Source organism: Pristis pectinata, chromosome 8, assembly GCF_009764475.1.
Source record: "Pristis pectinata isolate sPriPec2 chromosome 8, sPriPec2.1.pri, whole genome shotgun sequence".
NCBI classification, from domain to species: Eukaryota; Metazoa; Chordata; class Chondrichthyes; order Rhinopristiformes; family Pristidae; genus Pristis; species Pristis pectinata.
The window spans coordinates 26,636,722-26,654,888 of NC_067412.1; the positions used below are offsets into that span (position 1 = coordinate 26,636,722).

At 41.1% G+C, this 18,167-nt stretch overlaps 1 protein-coding gene across 1 annotated transcript in view; it reads right to left on the minus strand.

Annotated features, from left to right (window-relative positions):
* The window catches only part of LOC127573486 (actin-related protein 2/3 complex subunit 1B-B-like), a 40,521-nt gene extending 23,569 nt beyond the window's left edge, over positions 1–16,952 (minus strand). The window contains exons 1-2 of the mRNA XM_052021759.1: positions 16,781–16,952; positions 11,564–11,643 (exon numbers count right to left, since the gene is read on the minus strand). Of these exons, the coding sequence (XP_051877719.1) occupies positions 11,564–11,627 (64 nt within the window). The 5' untranslated portion in view covers positions 11,628–11,643; positions 16,781–16,952. The remainder of the gene's footprint in view (positions 1–11,563; positions 11,644–16,780) is intronic.
* Between the last annotated feature and the right edge of the window lie 1,215 nt (positions 16,953–18,167).

An 18,167-nucleotide genomic window follows, 5' to 3' on the forward strand; every position in this document is an offset into this window, starting at 1 on the left:
TACTTGGCAGTGTAGAGGAGCAGAGGGATCTGGGGGTTCATATTCACAATTCACTGAAAGTTGCCTCACAGGTGGATAGAGCAGTTAAGAAGGCCTATGGGATGTTAGCTTTCATAAATCGTGGGATTGAGTTTAAGAGCCGCAAAGTGATGATGCGGCTTTACAAAACTCTAGTTAGGCCACACTTAGAGTACTGTGTTCAGTTCTGGTCGCCGCATTATAGGAAGGATGTGGAGGCGTTGGAGAGGGTGCAGAGGAGATTTACCAGGATGCTGCCTGGATTACAGCATATGGAATATGAGGAGAGGCTTAAGGTGCTAGGGCTTTATTCACTGGAAAGGAGGAGGATAAGTGGAGATATGATAGAGGTATATAAAATATAGATATAGACTGTCTACTCTGACAGTCAGCACCTCCTTCCCAGGGCACCAGTGCTCAAGACAAGAGGGCATGGCTTTAAGGTTATGGATGGGAGGTTCAGGGGAGATGTCAGGGGGATGTTTTTCACCCAGAGAGTGGTTGGTGCATGGAATGCATTGCCTGGGGTGGTAGTGGAGGCAGATACATTGGACAGGTTCAAGAGTTTGTTGGATAGGCATATGGAGGAATGTGGGATAGAGGGATACGTGGGAGGAAAGGGTTAGATAGTGTGAGGGTGGTTTGATGGACGGCATAACATGGTGGGCCGAAGGGCCTGTTTTGTGTTGTATGGTTCTATGGTTTTTCTCTACCTTTGTTTGTTTTCTTCTCACCCTGTGGCTGGGTCATGGCGGACAACCTGTCTGCCACTTCACACCCTCAGCCCCGCATTTGATTGAAACCGTCGCTGCTGCTTTGGCTGCCATGCTTTGGTGTAGGCCAAAGAGAAAGTAGCGTTAAAATTAAACTGAGAATTATAAATAGCTGGAAAATGTGGGAGACCAAATCTTCACACTGCTCCAGGTGGAACTACACCAGCAGCAGCTAAATGAAGTTAAATAAGTTATAACACCTGGTCTGTGCAGAACCTGCTTCAGATTAAAGTTGTTGCCTCCAGGTTTATAAACTGAACCACACAGCAGGATTCAGGTGCAACTGCTAAAGGGAAGTTCAAGATTAATTTTACACACTACTTCTTCACGCAGTGATTCTTTCAGGATGAGGATAGCGCAAGCAAAAGGTCAGGTATAATTCAGTGCAAGATTAACCTACGCTGTGTTGAATGAGTCATAGATTTCTGTGGAAGGAGGTATTAGGAATGAACAACTTCCACAACTGTACATCAGTGCGATTTTGAATGTCACTTCAGTTTTGTTTTACTCAGTTCATTCTAGCCAAGGGCAATGCTGAAAGCCATTGGATTGCATTGCACTAGTAGAAAAGGGTGGTATCTACGTGGAATGAGCTGCCAAAGGAAGTGGTTGAGGCAGGTACAATAACAACTTTTAAAACACAATTGGACAGGTACATGGACTGGAAAGGTTTAGAAGGTTATGGGCCAAGTGCTGGAAAATGGGACTAGCTTGGATGGGGCACCTTGGTCGGCATGGACCAGTTGGGCCAAAGGGCCTGTTTCCGTGCTGTATGTCTCTATTGCAAAGTTCATTCAAAGGAAGTGAAACAAGATGTCTATCTGCCCGATTTTTGTCATTGAGCGTTAGCTTGGACTTATGACCTTGGTGTTTCCATTTATTGCTTGGGTACATTGGCAGCTATATAGCAAGAAAGAAAGTGGCTGTCCTATCTAGCAAGCACTCTTCATCTTCGAAAACTCATTTAGTGTGTTACACAAGAACAGTATGGAACAATATAATTAAGAATGAAAATCAAATAATTGCAGGTATTGGAAATCTGAAATAAAAACAAAAATTGCTGGAAACACTCAGCAGGTCAGGCAGCATCTGTGAAAAGAAAGAGTTAATGTTTCAGGTCAAAGACCGTTTGTCAGAACTAGGAAATAGAAAAGACAGGTTAGTTTTAAATTGCAGAGAGGGTGGGGAAGCGATAAATTGAGACAAAGGGAACATCTCTGAAAGGGCGAGGCCTGGGTTGTGGAGGTGAAAAATCGTTGATGAAACCACTTGATTGATAACTTACTGCGGAAAGTTAAAGTGAGAGAAAACAAATAAAGGAACATGTAAAAAGCGGTGGATATGATTGTGATGTCATCTTCGAAAGAGAACTGGAAATTCAGTCGATCATTTCCAATACAGCCAAATAATTAACCCTAAAAGGAGAATGCATGCCTGAGCAGAGAGGAAAGATTAAACAGCAAGGCTATTTTAAAAAAAAGGACTTGAATTTATCTAATGATTTTCATAACTTATAGATATCCCAAAACATTGCACTTTTTGAAATGTAGCCCCAGTTGTAATGCAGCAAATATACAGCCAATTTTCCACACAGCAAGCTCCCTCTAACATAATTAACTAAATAATCTGCCTCTTAAAGATTTTGATTGAGCAATGTATATTGGCCAAGACACAAGAGCTAACTTGCCTGCTCTACTAAACAGTGCCATCAAACTATTTACATTTGCTTGGACAGTACCTTGGTTATCATCTCTTCTGATAAATGAAACTTCAAAGAAAATTATCACAAGCAAAAGATTTAATGCTGAAATAACACCAGCAGTTTTATCAACTTTTAGCCTGATTGTGGAACATCGGTCCAAACCAGAGAAAGCCATTTGAACTGATGAAATAATTGGCAAATTACTAAACCATTGTAGAGATCTAAGTGGCTCTGTGGCTGGTTGGATTTATGGAGGCACGAAGGGGCAACAGTGTGGAGCCATTTGAAAACAGTGGTAGGATATATTAAATCCCAGAGTGGATGATAGGCTAGAAACCAAGAGGAAAAGTAAAGTCATTTCAAGTAAAAGGCAGCTCATCACAATGAGATCTTTCTGATTTGTGCAAAGCTCTAACTAGAATAAAAATAGTTGTGTTGGCTCAGCAAACTTATGCATGCAGAAAGCTGGCTCTGCAGCTTCCTCTGCCCTAGCCAGGCAGCCCCGAGACCTAGACCGTTGCCGTATATCATCATTCTGTGGTTTCAGCAGAAACAAAATTTGCTCAACATCCTCTTAACTGCTGCAACCTGCTGTCTGCAGAGGCCTATAGGCACGGTTCTTATTACAGGAAACATTGCTAAAGATGGTCACAGCAAAGTCCCACAAACAACAATAAGACAACTGAGCAGGTAATTGGTTTTAGTCATAGACTGTAGCATGGAAACAGGCAATTTGGCCCAAAAAGTTTGTGCTGACCACCAACCAACCCATTAACACTAACCTCATTATTTTTAAATTCTCCCCAGAGATTCTACAACTCACCTACACACTAGGGGCAACTTGCACTGGGCAATTAACCTACCAATTCCTGTCTTTGAGATGTGGGAGCAAACTGGAGCACTGAGAAGAAACCTACACAGTCACCAGGAGAACAGGCAAACTCCATGCATATAGAACCAAAGGTCAGGATTGAATCTGCGTCTCTGGTCTGGTGGGGCAGCAGCTCTACTAGTGTCATCGTGATGTTGATTGAATAAATATTCTGAATTGTTCCTTGTGATTCTTCCCTTCTGCTTGAGGAGACAGACTGAATCTTAGTTCAACATCCCAAAGACAATAGACACCATTTCAGACACTGTAACCCCAGCACGTCACATCTTTAAAAGGAAGGAAGGAAAGACAGATTGATGAAGAGAAATTCCAGAACTCTGGTCAGTTACAGCAGAGCAATGAAAACTGAATGCACCAGAGGCCAGAATTGGAGGAGTGGAGTTATCTCAAGGGTTTTATGATTGGAGGAGGCTGCAAATGGGAAGGAATGGGGCCAATGGAAGAATGGAAGTGCAAGGAAGAAATAAAAAAAGAGCGTGGATCGTTTCCTGGTGTGAGAGTTGAATCAATAGCCTCTGAATCAGTCACAGGATTGTAACTGAGCCACAGCTGATCCCCTCTGAAGGGAAACCTTCTGTGTGTTTAGTTTGGTTCATGTTCAAGTATAACTGGCCAGAAACAAAAGACAAAAGATGCACACATCATATCATTCTCCAGATGGACTGCAGATAGTGTTCCACACTCAAGAGTTTATTTTTAGACTACTACATGTTAAGATTGACTGCAGTTACTTCCTCAGCTCTCTGACCAGTACCTATAAAAAGTAAAATCTTCTCACTAAGATGCTTCACCAGGAGAGTTATCAAATAAAATTTGATGCTGAGGCACAGAAGGTGATAGGAAGACAAGTAGGTTTTAAGGAACATTTTAGAAGGAAGGAAGGAAGGGTAAAGAGGGTGATGAAGAGAAATTCCAGAACTTTGGGTCAGATGGTAGCAGAGCAGTGAAAACTGAATGCACCCGAGGCCAGAATTGGAGGAGTAGAGATATCTCAGTGTTTTATGTTTGGAGGAGGTTAGAGATGGGGATGGGGACCAATGGAAGTGTAAGGAAGAAGAAGAAAAAAAAAAGAGGCTTTTTCAATCCAGGAACCAATATTGATCAACCATCACAGGGGTGAATGATGAACAATAGGATGTACTTCAGGACAGGAGAACAGAATCGTGAATGAGATCATTTGTGGAGAGGAATGGGGGCTGTTGGAGATTACTTTGCACTTCTCATCACGATCTGGAAATAATAGACTGTGTTGAGGTATCACTGGTGATCCAGGATATGGGGACTACCAGTGACTTAGCAATGGATGACACAGCTCTCTAATAGCTTAGTATTACCTCATTTAGCCGTTGCATTGAATCAACTGATAAACTCCACGGACAGATATTTAAATGACCATTTTCAATTTTGCACACAACCATTTAAATTCAATGAAACAGTTACAATCTATAAAGAAAATCAACAAATGCAGTGGTTAGTGGAGACAATGCTGTGGTTACTTCCAAAATAACATTTTGCTGTAAAGGATTTATATTGTAATCAGCTGCCCCAACAACATTAGTGTAATTTTCTTTTAAATTGTTTTGGATTTAATGTTGAAATAGAGAAATTTTAAGGCAAGTAGAAGCTGTATGTCAACACCATAACTGAATGCAAGACACAAGAATCTTGTTTGTCTGCCTCTCCGGTGGAGATAACTTTCTGCTTGTAACTCCAAACTGTGTTTCCAATCATATATCCTTTCCACCATAAAGACCATACACGTCTGCCTCTAACATGGCCCATGTGAGCTTGTCTGCTGAAACACTCATTGTCAATTTCAGACTCTCTAAATCCAATATAGGGACTGGCTGGGCCTCCCATATGTGTTCAGCAAGTTCAGTCAACCCAAATTAACATTGCAATAGGTGTATCAGATACAGCAGCCACAGTATATATTTTGCATATGTTTAAAACAGATACAAATTAAAGTCATAATTGTGGTCTTATCTACAGCACAACAGATATTTTCTCACTATATGTGAGTAGAGATAAGAAATACAAGTAGATATTTGGGAGTATATATAGTTGGCTATGGGTTGGTTATGGTCAGAACTAACAGTAGTGGAAGCAGGCTGTAATAGTGTATTTATAGTGGTGGAGCAAAATAGAGTGGGAGAAGGTCAGCAGGACCTACCCATGCCGCCAATTCCTTCCACACCCACCAGCTTCAAACAACATGGAGAGAAAAACAAGAAGTTCTCTGTAAAAATAAAAAGTAGTACTTTCTAAAAGAGTGACAGTCAGGAGCCAGCTCAATATCTTGTGACAAAGTCGTGGGCATCGACAGGGCTTCCTACGCCATAAACCATCAGATGGCTGGGGCCTTAACCAGACCACCCACAAAAGCTGGCCAGGTTACATCCTGTTTTTTTTTTTAAAAAATGGCACATGTACTACTTTAATCATTTGGAAAAGGTGTTCACCCAATCTCAGGGTGGATGGAAAAGACCCTCTGGCCCTGATGTAAAGAAGAATGGTTGAGGTTGCCAATACTTTTTCCTTAATCAACATCATAAAAATTGATTACTTGGTTATGATCACATTGTTGTTTGTGGGGATTTCCTGTGTACTAATTGACTTCCTGCATTACAGCAGTGCATACAATTATTATAAAGCACACTGAACATTCCAAGGTCATGAAAAACAACATAGAAATGTATTTTAGTAATTTGCAACATGTTTCAGTAGAATTTCATACATATGCATTATCATCTCTCACTAACACTATAGTGAGAGATGATAATGCATATATATTCACTAACAATAATAATGCCACTCACACCTATGAAACATTTTTTGGGCCAACCCTGGCAAATTAATTGATGATTACGTCCAATTATAATATGAAAGCTGATGATGTAACAAAACAAAGTGAGGCACCGCTTCCCACCAGGAGAAATGAAGGCTTGCACATTTGTTGCTACCCTCAGAGATAATCTCCTGATCTCTTGCTCTCTGTTGAGGAAGAGTGCAAGGAAGTTAAAATAGGTGGCTGATTTGCTGTCTACACTTGCAATACGGGTGGCATACATGAAACATACTAATAGAACAAAAATACAGAACACAGAAAAGCACAGGAACAGGCCCTTCAGCCCACCATGTCTGCACCAACCATGATGTCAATCTAATTAATCCCATTTTCCTGCACATTATACATACCCCTCTATTCCCTGCATGTTCTTGTGTCTACCTAATTGCCTCAGACATTGCAATCATAGCTGCTTCTATCATCTCCCTTGGCAGCATGTTCCAGCTACCTACCATTCTATGTGCTTTAAAAAAAAAATTGCCTCGCAAATCTCCTTGAAACTTTCCCCTGATCACCTCACACCTATGCTCTCCAGTATTTAACATTTCCACCCTGGGAAAAAATACTCTATTCTATCTATGGCACTCTTAATTTTATGTACTTCTATCAGGTTGCCCCTCAGCCTCTGATGTTCCAGAGAAAACAATCCAAGCTTGTTCAACCTCTCTTTGTAGCCAATACAGTCCAATCCAAGCAATATCCTGGTGAATCCCTTCTGCACCCTCTCCAAAGCCTCCACATCCTTCCTATAATAGAGTGACCAGAACCACTCCAAATGTGGCCTAACCAAAGTTTTATACAGCTGCATCAACTCTATTAAAATAGAGTTGCTTTCTCTCCAGGATTATTACTTTGTAAAGATTCTGGATAATCATATTCTCTGACACTGCTGAAAGTAACCCAGAAGAGAATCCTTGGGGCCACTAACAGTGTTTTTACTATTTTCTTTGACCGCTTTATTTATTATTGAGTTACAAAAGCACTGAAGGGAGATAAAGATTTGTTACACTCGGATCTATATTGGTTGTTGTAGACAGGTGGTCATGTGATGAAACTTACAGGAATGCACTCAACCACAGTTGCAATGCTAATATTAGGTAGTCCAGTCTATGTTGTTTACATTATGAAAAGTGAAAGATAAGAAAGTAAAACATTAAGGGTGGGGAAAAGAGAAAAGGAGGATCAGAATGGAACTTTAAATGATCCCGATCTGAACATGCCCAAACTAACTGCCAAATATTTGTTCTTGTGAAACAGCATTGCATAAGCCATACAAGACTAGGCTAGAACAAGTGCTAGTAATTGAACAATCCTTTAGGCCATACCAGTGCCTTGAACAGCAGTCTGCTTCCAAACAAGCCCCAACAACACCAATTTTTAAGTCAATTTGCATTGAAATGATGGAATGTGTAGAATAAAACAACCCAGTGTAGAAGACCTTGACGATGTTTCTTTTCATTTCTCTTTAAAAGCCATATTGAGACAAGTTTTTTATTAAAATTATGAACACACTCTTGTATCAAAGTATTATCTTTGCCAAGGAATCTCAAACTAGGGGTCAGTACCTCAAAATAAAGGGTCAACCACTTAGGATTGAAATGAGAAGAAATCTCTTTACTCAGTGATGAATTTTCAAAATTCTCTACCTCAGAAGGCATGGAGTTCAGTCATTGATTGCATTCATCACAGAGAGTGAAAGATTTCTGGATATTGGAGGAATCAATGGATATGAGGATAGGACAAGAGAATGATGTAGTTTTTTTAATAAAGGCGAGAGGGGGTAAATTCAAAGGAGCAGTGCGGGGTGATTTCTGCCCCCCCCCCCCCACCACAGAGAGTGGGTGCCCAGCAAGCCCTGCCAGGGGTGGTAGTTGAAGCAAATATGATAGAGCTGTTTAAGAGGCTCTTAGATAGGCACGTGAATATGCAGAAAATGGGGGGATATGGGCACGTAGGCAGAAGGGGCTAGTTTAATTAGTTTGGCACAACATTGTAAGCCAAAGGCCCTGTTCCTGTTCTAGAATATCAGCCATTATCTTCTTTAATGGTGGTGCAGGCATGAGGAACCAACTAGTCTGCACGTCCTTATATTTTTTATGTTCTTTATTTATATATCACTTTGAAAAGATGTTCACCAAAGATGCTTGGAAAGCAACATGGTATCTTCCCTTGTCCACATGAAGGGTGCCTCACCACACTAATTAGAAATGCTGCAGTGATCTCTGCAATCAAGGACATGGGATTCATCAAGGTTTGTGGACTGGAAAAGGTAAAAGTTTTAGGTTTTGTGCAACTGCTGAAATAAGTCATTCTGGACTAAGAGGAAGCAGAATTTGATGGTACAAACAGTGAATAACATTGAGTGCCAAAGTGGACCTTGATCCATCTGTATTTGATTCACTGATGCTCTGTAAAACCTCTCTCATCTTTTGCCCATCTGGATTCTACATCACTGTGCAGTCAGTTTCAATGAATTTTAGCTAAATACATACATTCCTAGGTCTGTGAATTATAACTGGCTTCCTCTATAGGTTCTTTTTGTTAGGACTTGTCAAATAGTCGCCAGTAATTGAACAAAGCAGGTCTTTGAAAACAGTGCAAGCTGCTGCACTATAATGTATAAATCACCAATTCAGGGCACTGGTATTGACAGAGTCAGTTACAATCCCACGAGGACACTTGATTAGTCAGTGCTGTTCTTATTATGTTGGAATGTACAGCAGGAAGCCAACAAGAACACTTTTTCAAACAGGCTGCAGTGGATATGTTGAGATTCATAAATATTTTATGCAGTGTTGTAGGAAGGGAAAGATTGAATGTAAATGGTTATCTATTATACATTTGTGCCTAGAAACTAAACTGCCAAATGCTATTTCCAGCCTTACACAATTATAAATCAATTCTTCCCCCCTCCCTGAGTGAAAGTTGATAATACCCATTTCTGGATAGTTTGTGTTACTCTGAAAATTCAACTGGGTGCTTCTGAATGTCAGCTATCCTTGCAACCCTGATACTATTCTATCTTGACTGCATGGAATGACATCATTCCTGTTCTGGAACATGCAGAGAAATGTGGATCATCTAGTCCTGACAGTGACATTGTTGGGCATTCCTAGGACAATCTGGTCAGCACAGGGGCAGATTGGGAGACATGCCAGGACAGTCAATAATTAGATCCACTCTTTGGATCACCCGCCTGACCGCAGCCCTATCTCAAGCCTAGTTAAATGCTAATCTGCTGCTGCACAGTGCCGAGTTCAATGTCCCGATCCCTCGATCTTACGCCACACAGTTCCCAAGATCTTAATCTCTTGAGCTCTACAACACAATCCTTCTGATCCACTGCCCCATGATTCCCCAAACCCAAGGCTCCAGCCCCAAAATCTGCTGCTCCACAATCCATTTTCATGGCCTCTAACCGTCAATCTACTGCCTGATTGTTCCCAAGTCTGAGGCTCCAGTCCTCTGAACACACCTCACCACTTGCCAAACCAATAATTAGCACTGATATACTCAACTCCATGCATGAAAATCCAAAACTCTGCTGATTTCTCCAAACCTCTCAATTCCAACTATCTGTAACTGTTGATATTCCCCTTTTCCTCAACCCTGATTGTAATCTTGCCTGCAGAGCTTTGGACAATCATACCAGGAAAACTCAAGTGAGTTCATTAGGAAACAAAGTTCTATACAGAACAGCATCAGAGGACACTCTCATTATTTGCTCTGACTAACAGAAGTGAATAATCACACATTACTATTTGATCTAGACCATCCCTACCCAACCCTATGGTGGGCAACACTTCAAGGCAGCAGCAGTCTCATGGTGGGAGCAGCAGCAGAGGAATGGAAGCATCAATATAGATGGAGGCCAGTGATCCATCATTCACCCACCTCAGTCCAGCTGACTTCCCCCTTGGTAAGGCTGTCCCATCTACTTTGATTGTGTGCTGCAGTGCCAAGTTGGTCACTTGGCAGAAAGGTTCCTGCTGCCTGACCTTGACTGCTCATCACCAGGATCAGGAACCTGGCTATTTGAGTACCTGCTTTCACCTCGCCAGATTTAACAAGTGACGCAGAGCTTGAGGAAAATAACAAACTGTTATTTGCAAACTCACAATAGTGCATATTGAAATTTATTGTTTGAAGTTAAATCAATCCCACAGCAATGCCCTTGGCACTGACAGAACCTCCCTTCTCTTCCATATGACCAGAACATGTCCATTCCACAAAGTTGATTAGATCATTCTCTGTTTTGTTTTAAGTGGCCTGTGTGCCATTTCACCATATTGAAGAGGTAGTCGTCTTTGGTGGAAACTCACTGGGACCATTACTAAGGCACACACTTAAGGGAAATAAAACAGGTTCCATCTCAGCAGAGAGACAACAATTACAAATTATAGCCCAGCTAACCCCAATGAGCTCTTTTCCAGCTAAGTCCTCAATAAACCTGCAAGTTATTCATAATCCTTTTAAATAGCACAGACTGTTTTCTGCTGTTCAGATCTGACTTCCTGTGAATAGGCACACTGTATGTTGGCTGCTTACACAAACTGATTTTACAAGACAAGTGTCCAACGTATGTTGCTTAGTGATCAACTTTGATTAACGTGCTGGCATATACCACTTGCCTTGAAGATGTACACATAACATGAGACCATCAAATCAAATCTTTCAGCATGTGCAAGGAGCACTGTAATCTACTAATCATAAAGCACAATCAATTTTGTACTTGTGTTGGGATCCACAGCTCATAGAAAACATACACTATGTGATCAAATTCCTAGGCTAATGGATTTGGTAAAATTTTCAAGTTTTGAGACAGGCAAACTGATTTCTTATTTGTGGTCTGTGGGGAAATAGAGTCATAGAGTCACACATCAGGGAAACAGGCCCTTCGGCCCAACTGGTCCATGCCGACCAAGATGCCCATCCACGGTGGTCCCATTTGCCTGTGTTTGGCCCATATCCCTCTAAGCCTTTCCCATCCATGGACCTGCCCCAGTGTTGTTATTGTACCTGCCTCACCCACTTCCTCTGGCAAAATAGTACCCAAGTTAACATCTTTATCACTAATTATCCATCACCCAGTCTCTTTTAGATTGGGTATGATTACACTCTGCCTTTCCAACACAGTTAGACATATTCCTTTACAAGTACCTTCTGTGGAAACTCAATAAAAGGCATTACGTTATTAAGTTCCAAAGATGTGCATCAACTTAAAAATCTCTGAAGTTGGTTATCAGTTGACACGAAGACCATTTGCCTGCAATTGCTAAACTTCTGGGGAGGTAGGACTATTTGATCTGCTTTGTGTTTGAAGTACTCACGGGTCCTGTCTTTATTCCACGCATGACAGCTGATTGGTTCAAGCAGGAAACTGTGGTAAGACATGGCGGTTTTTCTGGAACTAAAGCAAATGGAGACAATTAACTGCCAGCAGAGTCAACCACTGATACAGATGCAGAGCAGCTTGAAACAATTGGTTGCTGCACATCTGACGCATGTACTGATGGCCTTCTCACAGCATCAGAGAAAACACATTTATATCCAGCTTATATAATTATATTTAAAAAAATCACTGTATCCTGCTAATAAGAGCACATGGGGAGCAGGGAAGGACTGCAGCCTCTGAACACCCACAGAAAATTCACTTCACCTCCTAAAATTTCTCAAGCATTTTTCATAAGCTTCTGGTTACAAATATGTGACATGTTTAGTTAACATTTACCACGGGTTAATCTTTTATTTTCATTCCTCCCATGCTTAATCCTCTGCCTATGATGTCTTTGACCCACACCTTCAATGAGCCATGAGTGAATATTTTACAAGCTGGTGATTCCAAGAGAACTCATTCTGATTCTAGATGTTGAATTCAAATAGAACAATGTGTAAAGAGTGAGAGTGTATAATAACACTGGTCTTGCATTGGACAATGGCAGCCATAGTCTTCCCTTTTATGCCATCTAGACCGTTGTTACCTCAGATGTTATTTTCCGTACTAGTGGTTGTATCCTGTATTAGTCTCACCTCAACAGTGAGCTAAACTGAACATAGTATTTTAGACTTGAAAGCTACTTCAGCATTTACATCTGCATCAATCATCAATCTCTAGTGAGCTTGCAGGGATAAATGGATTCACTACTACATATTAATATTTCACTAATTTTTATGCATCATTGCACAGACACAGGGCTATTACACTCATATGTGAACATGCTCTTCGAGAAAGATGTCTAATTATTCTTATTTCATTGTTCTTTCACCATGGCCCCCATAGACAAGTACTATAAATATTTTGCACCAATTTCCTGCTGGAGACTTTGACATTTTGTGAGAGTATGTTGCAGCCACTAGTTCAGTTAAATGGAATTTATGAATTGCTCAGGCGCGCAAGTTATGCTATTTGTTACTGCTTTAGATGCCACTCTCCTCTGTTGACCAGGTTGGCCTGACAATTTGAGAATTAAAATCTCAGCTGGTTTGGATTCATAATACCTAGTAGATAACAAAGAAACAAAACACCTTCCACATAATTACCAGAGAATGTAGATCAGTTCTCTGAAGCCTGCTACACTTGACTAGCACAAAATAAAATACTACGTTTTCACATCAAGCTACAAATGGCCTACTCCTACTCCTGTGTTAAAAACAGAATGAAACCTCCTCATTGAAGTATAGTAGGGCATACTTTGCAAAAATTGAATTGAATGCTATTCTACGCAAGAGTTATATTTAATTTAAAAATGCAGTAGGTCGTTCAACAGTTTCAAAAAAAAAAGTATACTTGGTATTTGAGTGAAGGTTTGAGCTTGAATTCCAATTAAAGTCCATGGCTTCAATGACAATACCTCCCAATACCTCTATGAGGTACACAGGAGTATTAACACCTTCAAATTTCCAAGAATGTCACTGACATTTGACTTGGATATTGTCGCTCTAGCATTACATCAGGGTGTGGTGTTCCAGGATTTTTTGATCCAAAGGCACTGAGGGAGACTTTCACCAAATGGACTGCAGTATTCAAAAAGATGGCTGCTCACCAATATTCAAGGACAATTAGGGATTATAATAAATGCTGTCCATGCTGGTGATACCCACTTCTACCGAATGTACCTTTTTTTTAAAATATATAAAAAGTGTGTCATTTTTCCCACAAACCAAGTTCATCAGCGTAGGGTAAAAGTGAAAGGATCTGTGGATGTACACTTCAAGTTCCATCTGTTCTCACACACTTGCTTTGCCACACTTCCTCAAAAGGAATACCTCACACTTATGTGCCCAGCTGACCAAACCAGCCATATCTTTCTTGGGTCTAAAGCTTTTCTTCTCTGTGCCAAAGGGTTAAGATATCAAAGGCACCATTCTCATCAACCTTTGTTACCTCCTTAAAAATTTAATCAAGTTGGTCAGACATAATGTTCCCTTAATAAATTCTTGCTGACTGTCATTGATTAATCCATGTCTTTCCAGATGAGGGCTTTTACTGTTGCTCAAAATTGATTTCAATAATTTGGCCACTGCTGAAGTTAAACTGGAGACAAAAAGTTCTGCAGATGCTGGAATCTGGAGCAATACACAAAAAGTGCTGGAGGAACTCAGCAGGTGAGGCAGCATCCATGGAGGGAAATAAACAGTCGACATTTCTCTCTCCGTGACTCCTTTGTCCACTCATCCCTCCCCACTGATAAACCCCCTGGCACTTATGCCTGCAGCTGCACCAAGTGCAACACCTGTCCCTACACCACCTCCCTCACCACCATTCAGGGTCCCAGACAATCCTTCCAGGTGAGACAGCGTTTCATTGAACACCTTCACTCCATCCGCTGCAACAGCCAGGACCTCCCGGTGGCCAACCACTTCGATTCCACATCCCACTCCCATACTGACATGTCTATCCATGGCCTTCTCTACTGCCACATTGAGGCCAGATGCGGGTTGGAGGAACAACACCTCATATTCCGCCTTGGGAGTCTCCAACTTGATGGCCTCAACATCGACTTCTCTAACTTCCGGTAACTCCACCCCTTCTTTTTCTTCCCTTTCCACCCCCCTCCCCCCCCACTAACTCATGCCTTCCCTTATTCCTATGGCTCCCTTCCCCTCAGCTTATTACATCTTCTCCCCCACCCCCACCTACCTACCTTCCCCCTCTCACCTGGACTCGCCTATCACCTTCCTGCGTGTGCTCCTCCCCCTCCCCCCACCTTCTTGTTCTGGCTTCTGCCCTCTTCCTTTCTGGTCCTGATGAAGGGTCTCAGCCCAAAATGTCAACTGTTTATTTTCCTCCATGGATGCTGCCTGACCTGCTGAGTTCCTCCAGAATTTTTTGGGTATGGCTGAAGTTAAACTAACTGGTTTATAATTATTCAGTTTATCCCTTCCTGCCTTTTTAAACAAAGGGTACAAGATTAGTCATCCTCTCATCTAACTGCAGCCCATTCTGTAGCCAGAGATAATTGAAGCATGATGGTCAAAGACTTTGCAATTTCCTTCTTTGCTTCATTTAACAGTTGAGAGTGCATTTCATTTGAGTCCAGAAATCTATTCACTTACAAAGATTCTAAACTCTTTTTTAAACTATGCTTATTCTGTTTAATATTTCACACACTTGCTCTTTAATTAGAACACTGGGATCATCCCCGAGTCTGTAAAGAAAGCAGCAGAATCTTCATTAAAACCTTATCCACTTCTTCTGCCTCCATATACAGGGTACCCTTTTGACACTTAATGGGCCTCACTTGCTTTGCTTAGTTACCTTCTTCTGTATTACAAAAAATATGCTTAGTTTATTTTTCTTTGATTTTTACCAGCTAGTATTTTTCCATACCCTCTCTGTGCATTTATAAATCTCCCTTCTAATTTCATCTCTTCACTTTCTATATTCCTCTAGGCTTTCTGTGGAATTAAGTTCTCAGTATCTGATACAAACTTTACTTCGTTGCCTTGCTCTACCCTCCGTCTAGATTTGGGAATGTTGCCCTTCATCGTTGTGGGAACATGGTTACCATTAATTTCATGGATCCATCTCTGGAATGCCTTTCATTCCTCCTTGACTAATTTACCATCTAATAGCCAACTCCAATCACTTTAACTAAATTACTTCTCTGCTGAGTAAACTTGGCCTTATCACAATTTAGAATTTTTTTACACCCATTTTAACTTTGTCTTTTCCCAAAATATGCTAAATCTGACTGAATTATGATCATCACTCAAAAATGTTCTCTGATTGCCACTGATCTGGCAACTACTTCTTGTATCTCCACTGGTACTCTTTCCACTTGTCCAGCCCCATTCTCCAAAACCAAATCCTGTACTGCAGCCCCCACCCCCGCCCAACATCCTGCCACCTTCCTGGGCTTGTTACATTCTGGGTAGCGCTTTCTCCCAAATGTAATTTATGTATTCTAAGCCCTGCATACCTTTTACACTGTAACCCAACTTAATAATAGGTCAGTTAAAATTCCCCACTAGTCCCCAAAGAGGAAGATAACCAAGACAAGTCCCTTGCTTTTCTTTGAAATGGTGCCACAGAATCTTTTGAGAGGAGAAGTACAAGCTTTCAAAAAGAGACAGGGGCGCCAGGAGTCCAGCATTCCCTTAGTGTCAGCCTAGGTTTAATGTTTTAGTCTCTGGCGTGCAATCAGAACCCACAGCCTTCCGACTTGAGTGGTAAATATGTTACCAACTGACTGTACTGCAAAGTAATGTTGAACAGAAACACACATTAGGAACAGAAAATTTACTTGCTGACTAATATTTTCTACTTGCATCACCCACTGCTCACCATAAATAGCATTTCTAAAACATCTTGTTACAGCAAATTAAACCTTGTTCCTTCTTCATTCCACTTTCTACCGTATTTTTCAAAGAAATCTTCGCCAGGTTGATAATACTGGTTAATCATCCTGCACTGGCATGTCATTGAAACTCAACATTCACCTGCCCAAAGATGAGCTCAAAAATAAAATGGCTTTAACCAAAAAATAAAGTCACAATGATAGATTTAACTACCTTTCTGGAACTTCCATACGAAATCTGGGGCTGATATCGCACTCAGCATACAATGAGTTAGGACAGGCATATTTCTCAGCTGGTTGAGCACAGCACATTGAGCAGAACAAAGTAAAAGATTATCAATTGTCAATGGGTCATTGTGCTTCAGATGATTGTGTGTTCCTCACCCATTATTGATTCAAGGGTTTCTATGAGACACTGTCCTGGTTATGGAGGACAATATCATGCTCTCTTGCATCTAATTAGATTCCTACAATACCAATTGTACAGAGAGCTCCCGAAAACTGCCTCATTTTCTCTCGTGATATGGCATTTTCCAAGGACTGAACTAAGCAAGATATTGTTTCTACTGAGATAATTTGGGGTGATTTCTTGGAACAAATTACATCATTAGTTTAAAAAGTTGTAATGACCCATTGCGAGCTCTGCCCTATTAGTCAGCACCGAGAGGCTCCACTGACGGAAATATTCACAAAAGTAACCAGTTATACTTATTTTTAAAAAGGAAACATCCAAAAAATTGAACCTACCTGCAAAAAAGTAGAAAGATGCAGTAAAAAAAAGTTCAAATTTTCCTTTTTGAAGAAGAGTTGCCCCTGTTCATGGACTCTGTTCCGTCAACATGAACGGCAGTGCAGTTGTAAGAGAAAAAAAGGCTGAGAGCCTGATTCACCCTCTCCTACTTCCCCTTCCTCTCGCAGAGATCCGACCACTTCCTGATGTGGGCGGTTGACTCTTTCAACAGCTGCGTTCACGCTAGTGCTCTAACTGCAGCAGTAAGCTCTGCGAGTTCCCTCCCTCCCTCCTTGTTTTACACAACTGCAACAGCCACTCTTCGGAGACCCGGTCTGCAGTTCAGCTGTGGTAAATAGATTAACCCTCTGTGGGCTGCAGAACAGGTTATCTAAACTATAATGGATTCATTTAAACCTGTCAGTAATGAGTAATCTGAAAACTTGTTCTGGTTTTGCATATTTCTCAAGTTCCATTGAATCTTACAGGTCAGAGGCCATTCAACCCATCGTTCCCGTAATGGTTTTTTGAAAGAGATTCTGTAGAATCTAACAGCCCAGGAGTCCAGTCGCAGATCCAATCCATAGCTATGACCTTAGTCAGATACAAGTGAAGCATTTCACCAACGTCAGACTAAAGAGAGGCGGATGGTGTGATGGATAGGAGGTGAATTCTCAAGCTCAATTTTTCTCTTGTAATCCTCTTGTAAATGTGAATCTGCAATCAATGGTCGAGGAAAGGAATGGTTTTTGAATGAAATGGTTTCTTTACAGCTGATTAAATGTTAAAATTTTGTACCTCTCATGGTGGGTGCACTGGGGATGAGACTTCATCCCTTCTATCTGAAGTATCCATTTGCCAATGAAATCTGGAAAGAGACACAGTAGCCTATGTCAAGGTCCCTCCCAACAAGACTAACATTGTACTCTATGGGTCGTTTTGATTATTACACACCTGAGACAAAGGTCAACTGCTGGAAGATCATCAACAGTGGAAGATCCTTTTTGGTCTAGCTGTAACTTGTTGGCCTACCCATGCAGGGAGCTGTCTACAACCGAATGTTACAGACCCAAACATCCACGATCCTGGATGACATGTTGAAGAAAGCATTCAAACTTGGGGCAGCTGGCAGAAAGGGTCAATTGGGTAAGGCCACAGTTTAAGGCCCTGACACCATTGCACATAACTAAACTAGGAATTTGTGAAAGACAACCCCCAGATGGGTCCTTGGCTCAAGAAATGTATGCAAAGCAAAATAATGGCATAAATGCAATGTACATATGTAAGTTTTATGAATAAAAGTGTGTTTTGGATAAACATGAGAATTATTTATGTCTAATGTAAAACTGGCAATTACCTCGTTAGTTCAAACTCCACTCCTGACATGAAACTGAACTGTACTGC